This window comes from Pseudophryne corroboree, chromosome 2, assembly GCF_028390025.1.
Source record: "Pseudophryne corroboree isolate aPseCor3 chromosome 2, aPseCor3.hap2, whole genome shotgun sequence".
Lineage (NCBI taxonomy): Eukaryota > Metazoa > Chordata > Amphibia > Anura > Myobatrachidae > Pseudophryne > Pseudophryne corroboree.
The window spans coordinates 1,013,354,966-1,013,377,226 of NC_086445.1; the positions used below are offsets into that span (position 1 = coordinate 1,013,354,966).

Here is a 22,261-nt window from a genome sequence, read left to right on the forward strand (position 1 = left end):
CTGTGGGGAGGGGGCATTACGTATAAGGACGCTACTACTACTAGGGGGGAATTACGTACAAGGACGCTTCTACTACTGGGGGTGCACTACGTATAAGGATGCTTCTACTGGGGGGGGGCATTACATATATAAGGACACGTCTACTACTGGGGGTGCACTACGTATAAGGACGCTTCTACTACCGGGGGGGGCATTACGTATATAAGGACGCGTCTACTACTGGGGGTGCACTACGTATAAGGATGCTACTACTGGGGGGGCATTACGTATAAGGATGCTACTACTACTGGGGGGCATTATGTATAAGGATGCTACTACTACTGTGAGTGCATTATGTATAAGGATGCTACTACTACTGGGGTGCATTACATATAAGGACGCTACTACTACGGGTGGGGCATTACGTATAAGATTAATAAGGTTGTGCTACATTGTGGCGTAATTTTAAATGGGGGTACTATTGTGTGGCCATGCCCCTTAGTTGTGAGACCACACCCCTTTTCCCGGCGCACGCCAACGGAATATGGGAGGGCGCAATTTTATAGTTTGCAGGGGGGCGCCGAACACCCTAGCACCGGCCCTGCTACACTCTTACAGATTATCTGTCCAATCTTTTCTATGTGAAACAAAAATCTGGTAATATATGGGAGTAAATGTAATTTGACCATTTGCTCCCAAACACTGGAAAACATACAAAAATGGTCATTCAGATTAATTGATTAAATCTGTTTCATTGGCCAATTTATCTGAACTACCTTTATTGTATGTTTTCTGGACTTTAGGAGCAAATAGTTGTTTTGCATTTGCTCCCAGATATTAGCAGATTTTTGTAGTGACGAGCGGGTTCGGTTTCTTGGAAACTAAACCCACCCGTACTTCACCCATTTTACACGGGTCCGAGGTATACTCTGATTCTCCCGTATGGCTCGGTTAACCCGAGCGCGCCCGAACGTCATCATCCCGCTGTCGGATTCTCGTGACATTCGGATTCTATATAAGCAGCCGCGCGTCGCCGCCATTTTCACTCGTGCATTGGAAATGTTAGGGAGAGGACGTGGCTGGTGTCCTCTCTGTGTATTGTTGATGCAAATATTTGTGCTTGCTTTACTTATTGCTTAATTGTGGTGACTGGGGAGCAGCTGTATATTAAAATAGGAGGAGTAGAGTGCAGAGTTTTGCTGATCAGTGACCACCAGTTTTATCCGTTCTCTGCATGAAAAAAAAACGCTCCTTGTCTGTGCTCAGTGTGCTGCATATATCTGTGCTCACACTGCTTAATTGTGGGGACTGGGGAGCAGCTGTATTATATAGCAGGAGTACAGTGCAGGGTTTTGCTGACAGTGACCACCAGTATACGTTGTCTGCCTGAAAAACACTCCATATCTGTGCTGCATTGTAGACAGTATATAGTAGGAGTACAGTGCATAATTTTGCTGACCACCAGTATATAATATATTGGAGTACGGTACAGAAGGCCAGTGCTGTACCTACCTCTGTCGTCAAGTATACTACCCATCCATACCTGTGGTGCATTTCAGTTTTGCACAGTTTGCTGACCACCAGTATATAATATATAGCATTACGGTACAGTAGGCCACTGCTGTACCTACCTCTGTGTCGTCAAGTATACTATCCATCTAGATTCTATACCTGTGGTGCATTTCAGTTGTGCTCAGTATATATAGTAGTAGGCCATGGCTATTGATACTGGCATATAATTCCACACATTAAAAAATGGAGAACAAAAATGTGGAGGTTAAAATAGGGAAAGATCAAGATCCACTTCCACCTCGTGCTGAAGCTACTGCCACTAGTCATGGCCAAGACTATGAAATGCCATCAACGTCGTCTGCCAAGGCCGATGCCCAATGTCATAGTAGAGAGCATGTAAAATCCAAAAAACAAAAGTTCAGTAAAATGACCCAAAAATCAAAATTGAAAGCATCTGATGAGAAGCGTAAACTTGCCAATATGCCATCTACGACACTGAGTGGCAAGGAACGGCTGAGGCCCTGGCCTATGTTCATGGCTAGTGGTTCAGATTCACATGAGGATGGAAGCACTCATCCTCTCGCTAGAAAAATGAAAAGACTTAAGCTGGCAAAAGCACCGCAAAACTGTGCATTCTTCTAAATCACAAATCCTCAAGGAGAGTCCAATTGTGTCGGTTGCGATGCCTGACCTTCCCAACACTGGACGGGAAGAGCTTGCGCCTTCCACCATTTGCACGCCCCCTGCAAGTGCTGGAAGGAGCACCTGCAGTACAGTTCCTGGTAGTCAAATTGAAGATGTCAGTGTTGAAGTACACCAGGATGAGGATATGGGTGTTCCTGCGCTGGGGAGGAAATTGACAAGGAGGATTCTGATGGTGAGGTGGTTTGTTTAAGTCAGTCACCCGGAGAGACACCTGTTGTCCATGGGACGAATATATCCATTGACATGCCTGGTCAAAATACAAAAAAAAAATCACCTCTTCGGTGTGGAAGTATTTAAACACAAATGCAGACAACAGGTGTCAAGCCGTGTGTTGCCTTTGTCAAGCTGTAATAAGTAGGGTTAAGGACGTTAACCACCTCGGAACTTCCTCCCTTATGTCACCTGCAGCGCATTTATCATAAGTCAGTGACAAGTTCAAAAACTTTGGGTGACAGCGGAAGCAGTCCACTGACCACTGAATCCCTTCCTCTTGTAACCAAGCTCCTGCAAACCACACCACCAACTCCCTCAGTGTCAATTTCCTCCTTCCCCAGGAATGCCAATAGTCCTGCAGGCCATGTCACTGGCAAGTCTGACGAGTCCTCTCCTGCCTGGGATTTTTCCGATGCATCCTTGAGTGTAATGCCTACTGCTGCTGGCGCTGCTGTTGTTGCTGCTGGGAGTCAATCGTCATCCCAGAGGGGAAGTCTGAAGACCACTTGTACTACTTCCAGTAAGCAATTGACTGTCCAACAGTCCTTTTGCGAGGAAGATTAAATATCACAGCAGTCATCCTGCTGCAAAGCGGATAACTCAGGCCTTGGCAGCCTGGGCGGTGAGAAACGTGGTTCCGGTATCCACCATTAATTCAGATGCAACTAGAGACTTGATTGAGGTACTGTGTCCCCGGTACCAAATACCATCTAGGTTCCATTTCTCTAGGCAGGCGATACCAAAAATGTACACAGACGTCAGAAAGTCACCAGTGTCCTAAAAAATGCAGTTGTACACAATGTCCACTTAACCACGGACATGTGGACAAGTGGAGCAGGGCAGACTCGGGACTATGACTGTGACAGCCCACTGGGTAGATGTATTGCCTCCCGCTGCAAGAACAGCAGTGGCGGCACCAGTAGCAGCATCTCGCCAACTCGTTCCTAGGCAGGCTACGCTTTGTATCACCGCTTTCCAGAAGAGGCACACAGCTGACAACCTCTTGCGGAAACTGAGGAAGATCATCGCAGAATGACTTGCCCCAATTGGACTCTCCTGGGGATTTGTGACATCGGACAACGCCAGCAATATTGTGCATGCATTACATCTGGGCAAATTCCAGCACGTCCCATGTTTTGCACATACATTGAATTTGGTGGTGCAGAATTATTTAAAAAAATGACAGGGGCGTGCAAGTGATGCTGACGGTGGCCCGAAGAATTGCGGGCCACTTTCGGCTATCAGCCACCGCGTGCCGAAGACTGGAGCACCACCAAACCTTCCTGAACCTGCCCTGCCATCTGAAGCAAGAGGTGGTAACTAGAGATGAGCGGGTTCGGTTTCTCTGAATCCGAACCCGCACGAACTTCATGTTTTTTTTCACGGGTCCGAGCGACTCGGATCTTCCCGCCTTGCTCGGTTAACCCGAGCGCGCCCGAACGTCATCATGACGCTGTCGGATTCTCGCGAGGCTCGGATTCTATCGCGAGACTCGGATTCTATATAAGGAGCCGCGCGTCGCCGCCATTTTCACACGTGCATTGAGATTGATAGGGAGAGGACGTGGCTGGCGTCCTCTCCATTTAGATTATAAGAGAGAGAGATTTACTGGAGCTTAGGACTAGGAGGAGTACTGTAGAAGTGTAGAGAGTGCAGAGAGTTTACTAGTGAGTGACCACCAGACAGTGCAGTTTATTTAATATATCCGTTCTCTGCCTGAAAAAAGCGATACACACAGTGACTCAGTCACATACCATATCTGTGTGCACTGCTCAGGCTCAGGCCAGTGTGCTGCATCATCTATATATATTATATATCTGTCTGACTGCTCAGCTCACACAGCTTATAATTGTGGGGGAGACTGGGGAGCACTACTGCAGTGCCAGTTATAGGTTATAGCAGGAGCCAGGAGTACATAATAATATTATATTAAAATTAAACTGCACACTTTTGCTGCAGGAGTGCCACTGCCAGTGTGACTGACCAGTGACCTGACCACACTGACCACCAGTATAGTTAGTAGTATACTTATATTGTGATTGCCTGAAAAAGTTAAACACTCGTCGTGTGACTTCACTTGTGTGTTTTTTTTTTTTATTCTATAAAAATAAAACTCATTCTGCTGACAGACAGTGTCCAGCAGGTCCGTCATTATATAATATATAATATATACCTGTCCGGCTGCAGTAGTGATATATATATATTTTTTATATCATTTATCATCCAGTCGCAGCAGACACAGTACGGTAGTTCACGGCTGTGGCTACCTCTGTGTCTGCACTCGGCAGGCAGTCCGTCCATAATTGTATACCACCTAACCGTGGTTTTTTTTTCTTCTTTATACATACATACTACTACGACATCTCTTTATCAACCAGTCTATATTAGCAGCAGACACAGTACAGTACGGTAGTTCACGGCTGTGGCTACCTCTGTGTCTGCACTCGGCAGGCAGTCCGTCCATAATTGTATACCACCTAACCGTGGTTTTTTTTTCTTTCTTCTTTATACATACATAGTTACATAGACATCTCTTTATCAACCAGTCTATATTAGCATCAGACACAGTACAGTACGGTAGTTCACGGCTGTGGCTACCTCTGTGTCTGCACTCGGCAGGCAGTCCATAATTGTATACTAGTATCCATCTCCATTGTTTACCTGAGGTGCCTTTTAGTTGTGCCTATTAAAATATGGAGAACAAAAATGTTGAGGTTCCAAAATTAGGGAAAGATCAAGATCCACTTCCACCTCGTGCTGAAGCTGCTGCCACTAGTCATGGCCGAGACGATGAAATGCCAGCAACGTCGTCTGCCAAGGCCGATGCCCAATGTCATAGTACAGAGCATGTCAAATCCAAAACACCAAATATCAGAAAAAAAAGGACTCCAAAACCTAAAATAAAATTGTCGGAGGAGAAGCGTAAACTTGCCAATATGCCATTTACGACACGGAGTGGCAAGGAACGGCTGAGGCCCTGGCCTATGTTCATGGCTAGTGGTTCAGCTTCACATGAGGATGGAAGCACTCAGCCTCTCGCTAGAAAAATGAAAAGACTCAAGCTGGCAAAAGCAGCACAGCAAAGAACTGTGCATTCTTCGAAATCCCAAATCCACAAGGAGAGTCCAATTGTGTCGGTTGCGATGCCTGACCTTCCCAACACTGGACGTGAAGAGCATGCGCCTTCCACCATTTGCACGCCCCCTGCAAGTGCTGGAAGGAGCACCCGCAGTCCAGTTCCTGATAGTCAGATTGAAGATGTCAGTGTTGAAGTACACCAGGATGAGGAGGATATGGGTGTTGCTGGCGCTGGGGAGGAAATTGACCAGGAGGATTCTGATGGTGAGGTGGTTTGTTTAAGTCGGGCACCCGGGGAGACACCTGTTGTCCGTGGGAGGAATATGGCCGTTGACATGCCAGGTGAAAATACCAAAAAAATCAGCTCTTCGGTGTGGAGGTATTTCACCAGAAATGCGGACAACAGGTGTCAAGCCGTGTGTTCCCTTTGTCAAGCTGTAATAAGTAGGGCTAAGGACGTTAACCACCTCGGAACATCCTCCCTTATACGTCACCTGCAGCGCATTCATAATAAGTCAGTGACAAGTTCAAAAACTTTGGGTGACAGCGGAAGCAGTCCACTGACCAGTAAATCCCTTCCTCTTGTAACCAAGCTCACGCAAACCACCCCACCAACTCCCTCAGTGTCAATTTCCTCCTTCCCCAGGAATGCCAATAGTCCTGCAGGCCATGTCACTGGCAATTCTGACGAGTCCTCTCCTGCCTGGGATTCCTCCGATGCATCCTTGCGTGTAACGCCTACTGCTGCTGGCGCTGCTGTTGTTGCCGCTGGGAGTCGATGGTCATCCCAGAGGGGAAGTCGTAAGCCCACTTGTACTACTTCCAGTAAGCAATTGACTGTTCAACAGTCCTTTGCGAGGAAGATGAAATATCACAGCAGTCATCCTACTGCAAAGCGGATAACTGAGGCCTTGGCATCCTGGGTGGTGAGAAACGTGGTTCCGGTATCCATCATTACTGCAGAGCCAACTAGAGACTTGTTGGAGGTACTGTGTCCCCGGTACCAAATACCATCTAGGTTCCATTTCTCTAGGCAGGCGATACCGAAAATGTACACAGACCTCAGAAAAAGAGTCACCAGTGTCCTAAAAAATGCAGCTGTACCCAATGTCCACTTAACCACGGACATGTGGAGCAGGGCAGGGTCAGGACTATACGACTGTGACAGCCCACTGGGTAGATGTATGGACTCCCGCCGCAAGAACAGCAGCGGCGGCACCAGTAGCAGCATCTCGCAAACGCCAACTCTTTCCTAGGCAGGCTACGCTTTGTATCACCGGTTTCCAGAATACGCACACAGCTGAAAACCTCTTACGGCAACTGAGGAAGATCATCGCGGAATGGCTTACCCCAATTGGACTCTCCTGTGGATTTGTGGCATCGGACAACGCCAGCAATATTGTGTGTGCATTAAATATGGGCAAATTCCAGCACGTCCCATGTTTTGCACATACCTTGAATTTGGTGGTGCAGAATTTTTTAAAAAACGACAGGGGCGTGCAAGAGATGCTGTCGGTGGCCAGAAGAATTGCGGGACACTTTCGGCGTACAGGCACCACGTACAGAAGACTGGAGCACCACCAAAAACTACTGAACCTGCCCTGCCATCATCTGAAGCAAGAAGTGGTAACGAGGTGGAATTCAACCCTCTATATGCTTCAGAGGTTGGAGGAGCAGCAAAAGGCCATTCAAGCCTATACAATTGAGCACGATATAGTAGGTGGAATGCACCTGTCTCAAGCGCAGTGGAGAATGATTTCAACGTTGTGCAAGGTTCTGATGCCCTTTGAACTTGCCACACGTGAAGTCAGTTCAGACACTGCCAGCCTGAGTCAGGTCATTCCCCTCATCAGGCTTTTGCAGAAGAAGCTGGAGACATTGAAGGAGGAGCTAACACGGAGCGATTCCGCTAGGCATGTGGGACTTGTGGATGGAGCCCTTAATTCGCTTAACAAGGATTCACGGGTGGTCAATCTGTTGAAATCAGAGCACTACATTTTGGCCACCGTGCTCGATCCTAGATTTAAAGCCTACCTTGGATCTCTTTCCGGCAGACACAAGTCTGCTGGGGTTGAAAGACCTGCTGGTGACAAAATTGTCAAGTCAAGCGGAACGCGACCTGTCAACATCTCCTCCTTCACATTCTCCCGCAACTGGGGGTGCGAGGAAAAGGCTCAGAATTCCGAGCCCACCCGCTGGCGGTGATGCAGGGCAGTCTGGAGCGACTGCTGATGCTGACATCTGGTCCGGACTGAAGGACCTGACAACGATTACGGACATGTCGTCTACTGTCACTGCATATGATTCTCTCAACATTGATAGAATGGTGGAGGATTATATGAGTGACCGCATCCAAGTAGGCACGTCACACAGTCCGTACTTATACTGGCAGGAAAAAGAGGCAATTTGGAGGCCCTTGCACAAACTGGCTTTATTCTACCTAAGTTGCCCTCCCACAAGTGTGTACTCCGAAAGAGTGTTTAGTGCCGCCGCTCACCTTGTCAGCAATCGGCGTACGAGGTTACATCCAGAAAATGTGGAGAAGATGATGTTCATTAAAATGAATTATAATCAATTCCTCCGCGGAGACATTGACCAGCAGCAATTGCCTCCACAAAGTACACAGGGAGCTGAGATGGTGGATTCCAGTGGGGACGAATTGATAATCTGTGAGGAGGGGGATGTACACGGTGATATATCGGAGGGTGAAGATGAGGTGGACATCTTGCCTCTGTAGAGCCAGTTTGTGCAAGGAGAGATTAATTGCTTCTTTTTTGGGGGGGGTCCAAACCAACCAGTCATATCAGTCACAGTCGTGTGGCAGACCCTGTCACTGAAATTATGGGTTGGTTAAAGTGTGCATGTCCTGTTTTGTTTATACAACATAAGGGTGGGTGGGAGGGCCCAAGGACAATTCCATCTTGCACCTCTTTTTTCTTTTCTTTTTCTTTGCATCATGTGCTGATTGGGGAGGGTTTTTTGGAAGGGACATCCTGCGTGACACTGCAGTGCCACTCCTAAATGGGCCCGGTGTTTGTGTCGGCCACTAGGGTCGCTAATCTTACTCACACAGTCAGCTACCTCATTGCGCCTCTTTTTTTTCTTTGCGTCATGTGCTGTTTGGGGAGGGTTTTTTGGAAGGGACATCCTGCGTGACACTGCAGTGCCACTCCTAGATGGGCCCGGTGTTTGTGTCGGCCACTAGGGTCGCTTATCTTACTCGCACAGCGACCTCGGTGCAAATTTTAGGACTAAAAATAATATTGTGAGGTGTGAGGTATTCAGAATAGACTGAATATGAGTGTAAATTATGGTTTTTGAGGTTAATAATACTTTGGGATCAAAATGACCCCCAAATTCTATGATTTAAGCTGTTTTTTAGTGTTTTTTGAAAAAAACACCCGAATCCAAAACACACCCGAATCCGACAAAAAAAATTTGGTGAGGTTTTGCCAAAACGCGTTCGAACCCAAAACACGGCCGCGGAACCGAACCCAAAACCAAAACACAAAACCCGAAAAATTTCAGGCGCTCATCTCTAGTGGTAACGTGGTGGAATTCAACCCTCTATATGCTTCAGAGGATGGAGGAGCAGCAAAAGGCCATTTAAGCCTATACACTTGCCCACGATATAGGCAAAGGAGGGGGAATGCACCTGACTCGAGCGCAGTGGAGAATGATTTCAACATTGTGCAAGGTTCTGCAACCCTTTGAACTTGCCACACGTGAAGTCAGTTCAGACACTGCCAGCCTGAGTCAAGTCATTCCCCCTCATCGGGCTTTTGCAGAAGAAGCTGTAGACATTGAAGGAGGAGCTAAAACAGAGTGATTCCGCTAGGCATGTGGGACTTCTGGATGGAGCCCTTAATTCGCTTAACCAGGATTCACGGGTGGTCAATCTGTTGAAATCGGAGCACTACACTTTGGCCACCGTGCTCGATCCTAGATTTAAAACCTACATTGTATCTCTTTCCGGCAGACGCAAGTCTGCAGAGGTTCAAAGACCTGCTGGTGAGAAAATTGTCAAGTCAAGCGGAACGTGACCCGTCAACATCTCCTCCTTCACATTCTACCGCAACTGGGGGTGCGAGGGAAAGGCTAAGAATTCTGAGCCCACCCCGCTGGCGGTGATGCAGGGCAGTCTGGAGCAAGTGCTGACATCTGGTCTGGACTGAAGGACCTGCCAACAATTACTGACATGTCGTCTACTGTCACTGCATATGATTCTCTCACCATTTAAAGAATGGTGGAGGATTATATGAGTGACCGCATCAAAGTAGGCACGTCAGACAGTCCGTACGTATACTGGCAGGAAAGAGGCAATTTTGAGGCCCTTGCACAAACTGGCTTTATTCTACCTAAGTTTCCCTCCCTCCAGTGTGTACTCCGAAAGAGTGTTTAGTGCAGCTGCTCACCTTGTCAGCAATCGGCGTACGAGATTACTTCCAGAAAATGTGGAGAAGATGATGATCATTAAAATTAATTATCAATTCCTCCGTGGAGACATTCACCAGCAGCAATTGCCTCCAGAAAGTACACAGGGACCTGAGATGGTAGATTCCAGTGGGGACGAATTAATAATCTGTGAGGAGGTGGATGTACACAGTGAAAGGGGTGAGGAATCAGAGGATGATGTTGTGGTGGACATCTTGCCTCTGTAGAGCCAGTTTGTGCAAGGAGAGATTGATTGCTTTTATTTTTGCTGGGGGCCCAAACCAACCAGTCATTTCAGTCAGTCATGTGGCAGACCCTGTCACTGAAATGATGGGTTTGTTAAAGTGTGCATGTCCTGTTTATACAACATAAGGGTGGGTGGGAGGGCCCAAGGACAATTCCATCTTGCACCTCCTTTTTTCTTTCATTTTTCTTTGCATCATGTGCTGTTTGGGGACAATTTTTTTTTTTTTAATCTGACACTGCAGTGCCACTCCTAGATGGGCCAGGTGTTTGTGTCGGCCACTTGTGTCGCTTAGCCATCCAGCGACCTCTGTGCAAATTTTAGGACTAAAAATAATATTGTGAGGTTTTCAGAATAGACTGGAAATGAGTGGAAATTATGGTTGAGGTTAATAATACTATGGGATTAAAATGACCCCCAAATTCTATGATTTTAAGCTGTTTTTTTTTTTTAGGGTTTTTTTGTAAAAAAAAAAAAAACGAATCCAAAACACCCGAATCCGACAAAATTATCAGGGGGGTTTTGCCAAAACGCGTCTGAATCCAAAACACGGCCGCGGAACCGAATCCAAAACCAAAACACAAAACCCAAAAAATGTCTGGTGCACATCACTAGATTTTTTTTCCAAATGGACATATTGGACAGAAAATATTAGAGTGCATCCAACTTAAATAGTAACGTGTAGCAATTTATTGGACTCTTCAGTCATGATGTACATGGGTGATAAAGCCTTCCAGGTACATAGATCCATCAGTAATGCTGGGTGTGCACTATATAATTATCTGACAATACCATCTGTCCAACACTGGCTGGTTGGAATGGAAATCTGTAATCTATGAGCGCAAATTACAATCAATCATTTTCTCCCAAACACTAAAATGGTCAAAAATGGAAATTCAAACAAATTGGTTCAATTTTGGGTTTAACCAACTTGTCTGACCATTCTACTTATTCCAATGTTTAGGAAAAATACATACATGGTAACATAGTTATTGAGGTTGAAAAAAGACAAAATGTCCATAGTTACATGATCAAATTGCAATGACAACCAGAAAGATTGGACAGACGGTCTGGCAGATAATTTACAGGTAAGCTGTATGCTTTTTTTTTTATTCACAAATGGGTGGACATATAGAGAGCAAGCACCAACCACTCGTGCATATTTGCCAACTGATGGTAATTTTCAGAGGGCAATCTTGGATAAGTGTTTCCTATGTATCTGGGACATGTTTGCAGTATTGCTAATTATGTATTTGTCACTGTCCAGGGTTAGACTACTTGCAGTAGAGCTCCCAACTTTCTTGTCATGCATTGTAATATTTCCTAATGTCTTGACGTTGTGTGCTCTTCTCCATCCAGATAAACGGCAATGTAGTGTGGACATCAAAGAGCGTGAAGATTGCGGATTTCCCGGGATAAGTGCTAAGGAATGCTATTCCAGAGGCTGCTGCTTTAATTCAAGTGTTCCCGGGGTTAAATGGTGTTTTTACCCCAAAAGCACAGGTAGAGTATAGAGTGCAGTGGTAGAGTGGGAGCATGTAGTGCTATGGATTACAGATTTGACAGTGCACAAACATGAATTATGCCCAAAGGTCTAACTCTGGGTACATACTGTCCAATGTGCACCAGATATATCGTACAAGCCGCCGGCTTGTATATGTCTGTACCGTCGGACAGTGTGCATGGTCCTGCGGCTCGTGTGATGTCGTATATCTCGTTTTGCACATAAGAGCAAAAGATGTGACTGCCCTACATGCTCTGGGATGTGGTCACAGCAGATGCATCATACAGTGGGTGCACTTATGATGTATTGTTTGCAAGGTCACATCTGCCCGACATCCTGTAGTTTGTACCCAGCCTTACAGCTTGTCCATCCCTTATTCGTAGCCATGGTCAGGCAGTATATAAGAACATTTTATTACTTAAGTGGATATTTCCTGTTATCAGCTGATCAAAGCTTGTTCAACAGTTCCTAAAAAAATTAAACTTGGTGATTTTTAATGCAGCTGAACCCAAATGATCAGTTGACCAAAGGAGCTAAATTCCCCTGTGATAAGTAAGCACTAGGCCATGTACGTTCTATGAACTATACTTCACTGAGCAACATCTTCATCAAAGGTAATTCTAATTACATGCAAGTAATGAGATCACATACTCTTACATACCCAGATTATGCATCAGGGTAAATACAGATTGGGAGCGGAGTTTGATCACTATTCTCAGTACAGATGTGTGGGGTTAGATTTATCTGAATTTCCTGTATCTCAAAACAGCGTCTTTTTGTCTCAGATATCATGTGTTTGTGTTTAGAATAGCCAATGAGAATATTCCAGATAAATCTGAACTAGTGTTAATTTTGGCATTAAGAACTGAGTACATTCAAACCTGCACACTCCAAATTTTTGGAGACGGCTTTGTATCTGCCCACTTGGAAATAGACATTAATACAGTATGTGATGCTCATTGTGTCTCACAATACTACATGACACTCGCACCTCTAAGTAGTAATATACAATAAATAAGTGATGGAAGCCTACAGTCATGAGGTACACTAGTAACAAAGCCTTCCAGGTACATAGATCACCGGTAAACTAGATATACACTATTCCACAGGTTCTCAAGCTCTGTCCTCAGGACCCCACACATTACATGTTTTCCAGATCTCCTCACAGAATCACTAGTGAAATAATTAGCCCTATCTGTAGATCTATTAAAATAGGTCAGTGAGTACTGAATACACCTGTGCACCTGCTAGGAGACCTGGAAAACATGAACTGTGGGTGTAATTCAGATCTGATCATAGAAGTGCAAAATTTAGCATATTTAAAATCATTTACTCTGACATGTGGGTGGATGCCCATCACAAGACAAGTTTGCCCTGCATGTCAGGCCCTATCCCCCCCCACCCCACTCCGGCACAGGTGCAAAAGCATCTCATGGCAGTGATGCTTTTGCACCTGGTAAGTAGCTCCCTGCCAGTGCAGCTCCTGCTATTCGCTATGTCCTGGGTCACAGCAGCTGCGTGTGACATGAAGCTGCTGCAGCCCCCCCCCCCCCCCCCCCCACCCATGGTCCAGACATGCTGCATTTTCTGGACCATGTCACACCAACAGCGTTCTAATGCTGTTGACACGCTCAATAACTGCCTCTGCCTGCCAATCCGGTACAGGCAGTCACAGCCCAGAGATAATCTTAGCAACTTACTGGGCTCCCAGGGCGCATGCGCAATCCACAAAAAGTCAAACTGCAATGGCTGCCGCTTCAGTGTTCCAGTCTGAATAAGCCCCTATGTGGGGTTCTGAGCACAGAGTTTTAGAACCACTGCACTATACAATTATCTGGCAGAAATGAATATCTGGTAATGTATGAGAGCACATCACAATCGACCATTTACTCCCAAACACTGGAAAATGGACAAAAATAGTTGTTCAAACAAATTGGTTGAATATTAAAATGTCTATGTAGTTGAGACATGATCAGATTTCAATGCCAACCAGAAAGATTGGTCAGATGGTCTGCCAGATAACTGTATAGTGTGTGCCCAGTTTATCTGTCAGTTATGCTTTCTTTTGATATCACACAAATAGGTAGGCATATAGAGCAAGCACCAGCCACTCATGTATATTTGCCAACTGATGGTAATTTCCAGAGGGCAAACTCGGGTAACAGTGTTCTATATCTGGGACATGTTTGCAATGTTGCTAATTATGTATTTGGTACTGCCAAGGGTTAGAGTACTTGCAGTAGAGCCCCCAACTTTCTTGTCATGCATTGTAATATTTCCTATTGTACTGATGTATGCTGTGCTCCATCCAGATAAACAGCAATGTAGTGTGGACATCACAGAGCGTGAAGATTGTGGATTTCCTGGGATAAGTGCTACAGAATGTTATTCCAGAGGCTGCTGCTTTAATTCAAGTGTTCCCGGGGTTAAATGGTGTTTTTACCCCAAACGCACAGGTAGAGTATAGAGTGCAGTGGTAGGATGGGAGCTTGTAGTGCTATTGATTAGATTTAATGGTGCGTAAACATGAATTATGCCCATCGCTCAGGGGCATAGCCAGAACTTTGTGGGCCCAATAGCAACATATTGAAGGGGTTCCCCATCCCAATGCTTCTAGAGAAACTTCTCTGCCGCAGTTGTTAGTTTTATACCCTATAATAGTGCCCTAGTTCATTTTCTGAACCATAGTAGTCTTATTTAATGTTATGCCCCATAGAAGTGCCCTAGTTTATTTTATGTACTGCAGTAGTGCATTATTTCCCCCTCTGTCACATTTCAGAGCTGCCAGTACACATTATGCCGCACAGTACCCCAAATTTATATATATATATATATATATATATATATATATATTTATTTATTAGTGCTCCTTGTTCATATTGTGCCTCATTACAGTGCCCCAGTTCATATATTATATAACCTGAAAATACTTTCCATTTAATTTTATACCACACTACAATGAGAAGGTCCAGGGGCATACCTAGTTATAATGCAGAACCCAAAGAAAGTTTGTAAGGACCCCTACATACCCCCCAATGGTGAAAGTATGTAGCTGTGACAGATAAGGTGGACCACTCTCAGCTCTGGGCCCCATAGCTGCTGCACTGCCTGCACCTATAGTAGCTACACCCTTGCCCTAGCTCTAAGGGATGCATGTGCATCCCTTATTCTTAGCCATGGTCAGACAGTATATAAGAAAATGCCATTTTTTTTAAAGTGGAAATTTCCTGTTATCAGCTGTACAGAGTTTAACTGTTTTACTCTTCCAATTTTTTTTTTTTACTTCTTGCCCTGTGATCTAGCTAAATTGCCCCTTTTTATTAAAAGAAACATTAAACTGCTCTAACTTCTGGATGTTTCCTTACTGCATCAACAGCAAGTGACAAACAATGTAACGTGGAACCGTACAGCAGAAGGGATTGCGGCTACCCCACAATAAGTGCTGCAGAATGTAAGGAGAGGAATTGTTGCTTCGACTCCAGCATTCCTGGGGTTAACTGGTGTTTCTTCTCCAAGTCACAAGGTACAAAGCCACTATATACTGTAGTTACTCACTAGTCATTATACTGTAGTTATATGAAGATCACACCTCTTAAGCTGGATACACACTTATAGGCCCTACACATTCGGCGATGTGCCGCCGAGCTGCCCGACCGCCGATACGGGCGACGCGGGGGGGGGGGGGGGGCAGTGACGGGGGGAGTGAAGTTTCTTCACTCTCCCCGTCACCTGGCTCCATAGATGTGCATGCAAATATGGAAGATCTCGTCCATATTGGCCTGCATGCACAGCCTACATATCAACAGCGATGAACGAGCGCGGGGCTGCGCATAGTTCATCGCTGGAGGCTCCACACTGCACGATATAAACGAGATCGTTCATATCGTGCAGTAATATCAGCATGTGTAGGGTCCATTAGATTATCTGTCCAATGTTTTCTAGTTGAAACAAATCTGGTAATATGTGGCAGCAAATGACAATTGACCATTTGCTCCCAAACACTGGAAAACATAAGTCATTCAATTAAGTTGGCTAAATCCGTTTCATTTAGCCAAATTACCTTTTTATAGTATAGATTTTTGGGACCTTAGGAGCAAATAGTTGATTGTCAATTGCGCCTAGATATTAGATGTTTGTTCCACACAGCCAGATTGGACAGAAAATATTAGAATGCATACAGCTTAAATTGTAACATTTAATCATCATTGGAATCTTCAGTCATGATGTACATGGGTGATGAAGACTTTCAGGTACATGGGTCCATCAGTAAAGCTGGGTGTGCACCAGGGCCATAACTAGGTGTGTGCGGAGGGGGCACAGCACATAGCGCTGCAAGATATGGGGTGCTGTTAGTGGCACTTGAAAATTATCTGTTCTAATCACTTGCAGCATCCCCCATTTTTGAAGCCCAGCATCCCCTGACCACCCCTGTCTCCTACCCTGACCCCTTCTGTGTCGCTAATACCTATTCAACATTCATGAACTCAACTTCAGATTTCTTTGTTATTCAGTTGCACTGTCAAGGATTCAAACCCCATTGCCTGTGGCATTGCAGTCAATCTAATCATTGAGCCATTTGCCCTTGCATAGAAAGGTAGATAATTTTAAAGTAGAGAATTCTAACTATTTGTCACTTACCATGTACTTTGTGGGAAAAAATTATCAACATTGCAGCTGAGCAGATCTATGTAGTGTGTGTGTGTGTGTGTGTGTGTGGCTGCAAGAGTGGCGCCGTGGCTGAACACTACATAGATCTTCTCAATTCCAATGCTGATTATTTGTTAACAAAGTACCAATAGCTTCATAGTGTGTTCATAGCCATTTTATCTTGCATAAAAACTCAGTGAGTAGGGTGTTTGATTAGAATTCAACAGGTTATGGGTTTGAATCCCAGGTATGTCAGTTTATTGATGTGTTATTTAAAGTATACACATAGATATAATCTCGATATCGATCATGTGCTTTCTCTGGGATCAATCTTGTCACACCCCTTCCCCACGAGGCATGCGCCTTATGTCCCTATTGGAAAAATGGGGGTGGGGGCAGCCATTTCTCTCTGCTACAGGGCACCAAAAAGTATAGTTACAGCTCTAGTATGTACTATATAATTATCTGGCAGACCATCTGTCCAACACTGGCTGGTTGGAAAGGTAATCTGAGAGCAAATTACAATCAACAGTTTACGCCCAAACACTGGAAAATGTACAAAAATGGTATTTAAACAAATAGGTTAATTTTTGGATTTAAATAATTTGTGTAATTTTTGTCCATTTTCCAGTGTTTGGGAGCAAATGGTTAAATGACATTTGCTCCTATACATTACCAGACTTTCATTCCAACTATCCAGATTGGATTGATGGCCTGCCAGATAATTGTATAGTGTATGCCCAGGATAACTGTCCGTTATGATCTTTCTTGTATGATGTCACACAAATGGGCGGGCAGATGAGCAAGTACCGCCCACTTATGCATAGTTGATGACTGATGTGAAGTTCCAGGGGGCAATCTTGGGTGTAAAGAAAAGTATCTGGAAATTGTTCTTCCTTCCATTGTCCCTAGTTTAAATTTTTTTTTACCAACTCCATGTATTCGGTAAGATATCCAGCTGATGGTATGCCAGCACTCAGAATACCATTCCCAGCATCCTGATAGTGTAAGTCCTGACAGTGGGGAGTTAGGACTGTTCCCCTCTCTCCTCTATACCCTAATACTAATCATCCCTTTCCACACCCTAACCCCACAGGTGACTCCTAAGCCATCTGCTATACCTACAAATGGATTGCCAGCTGTTGGCAATCCGACTGCAGGAATCTCAACAGCGGGCATCTTCCCTGCATCCCAACTCCACAACAACTCCTCTTTCTGAATATTGAGTGCAATTCTTAGTGTTTTTCTCATTTTCTGTGGTAAGATATATGGAGAAGTATTACATGTTAAAATACATCATTTAAGTCAGATTCATCAAACATTAGTTTTCTACGTATGTGGGACATGTTTGCAATTATGTATCTGGCACTGCCAAGGGTTAGAGTACTTGCAGTAGAGCTCCCAACTTTCTTGTCATGCATTGTAATATTTCCTATTGTCCTGATGTGTGCTCTGCTCCATCCAGATAAACAGCAATGTAGTGTGGACATCACAGAGCATGAAGATTGTGGTTTTCCCGGGATAAGTGATAAGGAATGCTATTCCAGAGGCTGCTGCTTTAATTCAAGTGTTCCTGGGGTTAAATGGTGTTTTTACCCCAAAAGCCCAGGTAGAGTGTAGAGTGCAGTGGTAGGGTGGGAGCATGTAGTGCTAATTACAGGTTTGATGGTGCACAAACATGAATTATGCCCATAGTGCTAAGAGTTTATCTTGTGTATCCCTTATTCTTATCCATGGCCAAACTGTATATAAGAAACGGTTATTGTGTAAGTGGGAATTTCCTGTCAGCTGTTCAGTTTGTTCAACTGTTAACTGCTTCTAAAAATTATACTTTGATTTTAACACAGCTGAACCTAAATTATCTAAAAAAGGAGCTAAATTGCCCTGTGATAAGTAAGCACTAGGCCTTATATGCTGCATGAACTATACATCACTGAACAACATCTTCAACACGGGCAATTCTAATTACATACAAGCAATAAAAACACACTTTTTTTTTTTTTTTTTTTATACATACCCAGGTAATTATGTATTGGGGTAAATACAGATTAGGAGCAGATTTTGATTACTATTTTTAGTAGAGATGTGCGGTTTTGGATTTACCTGATTTTAACAGGCTCTAAAAATGGCATCGTATTGGCTCTAGGATGTCACATGTTTAGGATAGCCAATAAGAAAAATCAGGGATAAAGCTGTCTGGAATTAATATCTGGTAATGTATGAGAGCAAATCACAATCATTTACTCCCAAACACTGGAAAATGGACAAATAGTTGTTCAAACAGATTGGTTGAACATTTGTTTTAATTAACTTGTCTGACTGTCACCATTTTTCAGTGTATAGGAAAAATAGTTGATTCATGACCAGATTTTCATTTCTACTAGACCGATTGGACAGATGGTCTGCCAGATAATTATATAGTGTATGACCAGCTTTACTATCGGTAATGCTTTCTTTTGAGGTCAAACAAATGGGCGGGCATATAGAGCAAGCACCGCCCACCCATGCATAGGTGCCAATGGATGTGAATTTCCAGGGGGCAATCTCTGATAACAGTGTTTTCTATGTATATTGGACATGTTTGTAATGTTGACAATTATGTATTTGGCACTGTCAAGGGTTAGAGTCCTTGCAGTAGAGCTCCCAACTTTCTTGTCATGCATTGTAATATTTCCAGTTGTCCTGATGTGTGCTCTGCTCCATCCAGATAAACAGCAATGTAGTGTGGACATCACAGAGCGTGAAGATTGTGGGTTTCCCGGGATAAGTGATGAGGAATGCTATTCCAGAGGCTGCTGCTTTAATTCAAGTGTTCCCGGGGTTAAATGGTGTTTTTACCCCAAAAGCACAGGTAGAGTATAGAGTGCAGTGGTAGAGTGGGAGCATGTAGTGTGATGGATTACAGATTTGATGGTGCTTAAACAAAAATTATGCCCATAGCGCCAAGATATTTGCTTCTGTATCCCTTATTCTTAGCCTTGGTCAGACAGTATATAAGAAAATACCATTGTTTAAGTGGAAATTTCCTGTTATCAGCTGAACAGTTTGTTCAGCTGTTTAACTGTTCCTAAAAAAAATTATACTACACGATTCTAACACATTTGAACTCAAATGATCTAAAAAAGCGAAATTGCCCTGTGATAAGTGAGCACTAGCCTGTGTACGCTCCATGAACTGTACTTCACTGAGCAACATCTTCAACACAGGCAATTCTAATTATAAGTAGATTAGGGGAGGGCTGCATAGGCACATAACTATTTAAGAGTTTTTTTATTTTTGTGATGGGTTAAGTTTAGGTTAATTGTTGCTAGGAATATCAAGTTTTTGTTGTTTTTGTGGCGAGCTAGGTTTAAGCTTATCAGGGTGTATAGGGGTGGTTTTGTTAGGGTATATAAAGGGTATTTGAATATTAATAATCCTCTTCATTTTGGAAGGATGAGTATTACAGTATCTGTATCTCTCCTGATTTACCTTGCATAGCTTGTTCTCACATACATACACTTTCTTCTAGCTGTCTTCTTTACTGCTCTATACCTCATTCATCATTCCATCTATTTCCCCCCCCCCCCCGCTTCCATTTATTCCTTTTTTTCCTTCTCACCCCACCCCCTTTATTTTTCATACTGTTTCCCCTTTTCCCATTCTTTATTTTACTGCATTGTCACCCTCCCTCAATCATGTCCTGTCCCCGCAGACTATCTCCAGCCCCATGGCATCTTGCTGAGGCAGGCCGCCTGCTGACCTCAGGGATTCCCCATCACTCACTGTGGTCATTGTGCAGGTGTGAAGTGCAGCGGACCAGGCTGCTCCGTCAGTTCCTCCCACTCTGGCTGCATGAAGCGTACCGTATGGCTGTGTCCTGCAGTCAGCGGGAGCACCACAGAGGCTGTGAACGCTAGTGGTAGTGATGTGCGTGCCATGGAACTGGTATCCCTGGCTGTGTTTAGCGCTGGCAGTGTGAGTTTGGCAGGTGCTGGGCTCCCAGGCCTCTGTGTGGAAGTCACGGGACCCATGCCTGGGACATACAGACAAGAGGGTGCATTCCAGGCCGTGTGAGGGCCAGGCAGGACTCCAGTGGCCGGGGAGTGTAGCCAGGGTGGCAGTGGGATGACAATATCAAGAACCACAACAGGGTTAACTTCTGGTGACACTGCTCCATGTTAGTGGACAACAAGCCTGTACATGGTGCACAGCAGGTTACTGGTTCTAGGTTAGATGTGATTATGGTGCCACCTGCTGGGCATATCAATACATTGCAGCCAATTCCTGCTCAGGATGCCATGTCTAATGTTTCTCCGCCAAGGCAGCCAGCTGCCTTTGCATCTTTTAGGGCCATGTCAAGTTGGAGTTTTGCACCAGGGTTGCTAGGCTTGCAGGCTTTTGCAACAGTGAGCAGCACAGGCCATAAATATTTACAGATGCTGTTAGCTCCCCATGGGTTGCATTCCATAGTTCCCACCCCACAAGTAGTGCAATCCGTTTAGTCCTCGTGGATTGCTCAGAATTTGTCACACTCCTAGTGTCTAATTTCAGCCAGATGTCACATTGGCAGCAGTATATTCCCCAGCACAACACAGGGCCCTATGGGTACCCTTGGCAGGGTGGGTATGGGCCACTGGGGCTGTGGTTTCTGAACTTCAGTCAGGGTGGGCTTATGTCCTCTTATCCACTTCCGGTCAGCGCAGTGTGTGGTCGTTTAGCATCACCTGGCCCGGTTCCAACTTCACCTGGGGCACTTTCAGTTTGAGCAACTCTGCGGCCTACTCCCCATTTCCTCTAGGGGGCTTGCTGGAGTGGCTGGTAATTTAATACCTATTGTTTCTGAAGGTAGCGCCAGTGACTCATCGTCTCCGGTGCCGCCTCCTGCGACAAGTGAAGGTTCGAGACAAGACATGGAGACTGTTTCAGTGGAAGGGGTGAATTCCGTTCCAGCAACTGCACAGTTGACCGACGCGTCCGGAACTGCCGGCCCTTCAGGATCTGGTGAGCATGAAGTTTCTGCTGTATCTTCAGTTAGTTCTTCATCTGATTGGTCTGGTGTGGTCAGACATTATACCTAGGTTTGTCTGGAGGGATTCACATGATTTTACTGCCATAGAAAAAGCTAGGAAGAAGAAATTTTGCCGTGTTGAAATTTGTATTGTCAATAGGTGGTGGTGCAGTTAGGCATCTGTTAGTGCTACAGTCCTCATTATTTCAGGAATAACTGTTCCCCTGTCACCGTTGGAGGTCTGTTTTTCTTAAGCGAGTCTTTTCCTGTGTGGATTAGTTATATGCTGTGAAATCCTTACTTTTCATCCAGGGTGGCATGTTGCATTTCTTAGAACCAGATGTGGTGGTTCTTAGAATCTGGTGGTGGCAGGAAGGCACTACTGGCTAGTGGTTACATGTGGTTTAAGTGGTCATTGTTGGGCACTTACCCTTTTGAAGGATGGCAGGTGTGTCCTGCCCTTGTTGGGGGGGGGGGGGGGGGGGTAGGGGAGGGGGGCTGGCTATGGGCACTTCTATGCGAGAGCATCCACACTGCCATAGTAAAGGGTGGTGAGACCCCCTTAGTGCAGGTTATGCTTATATATAGGTGGGGCATTTCAGTCATCACCCTTTTATAAGATCCAATTGACTGGAGCTGGTTAAGGTAGCTACTTCCTTGCCATCCTTTTTATGAATAGGGTCATTCCAATAAAGAAATGTTAATGACCTTTAAATCCAATGCAGTGGTCAGTGTTTAGTTGATAAGCTAGCTTAATGTGTTAAGGTACAATCACAATACATAGACTCCTTAATAAGATCACACTAACTTTTACGTACAGATGATTATGCATCAGGGTAAATACAGATTGGGAATGGATTTTGATCTCTACTAAAAATAGTGATGTGCGGGTTTGGATTTACCCAAATTTACCAGTCTCTAAAAATGGCATCTTATTGGCTCTCGGATGCTGCGT

The 22,261-nt window shown here is 44.8% G+C and overlaps 1 protein-coding gene across 50 annotated transcripts in view; it reads left to right on the top strand.

Moving 5' to 3' along the window:
• Window positions 1–22,261, top strand: part of LOC135050271 (uncharacterized) — a 466,297-nt gene that overhangs the window by 95,638 nt on the left and 348,398 nt on the right. For 47 of the 50 annotated variants that reach the window (XM_063956613.1, XM_063956631.1, XM_063956610.1 and 44 more), the window contains 2 exons: window positions 13,982–14,125; window positions 15,046–15,192. In XM_063956613.1, the coding sequence (XP_063812683.1) occupies window positions 13,982–14,125; window positions 15,046–15,192 (291 nt within the window). Of the gene's footprint in view, window positions 1–11,524; window positions 11,669–13,981; window positions 14,126–15,045; window positions 15,193–22,261 lie in introns of all 50 variants that reach the window. The other 3 variants (XM_063956648.1, XM_063956656.1, XM_063956611.1) reach the window with 2 other exon arrangements.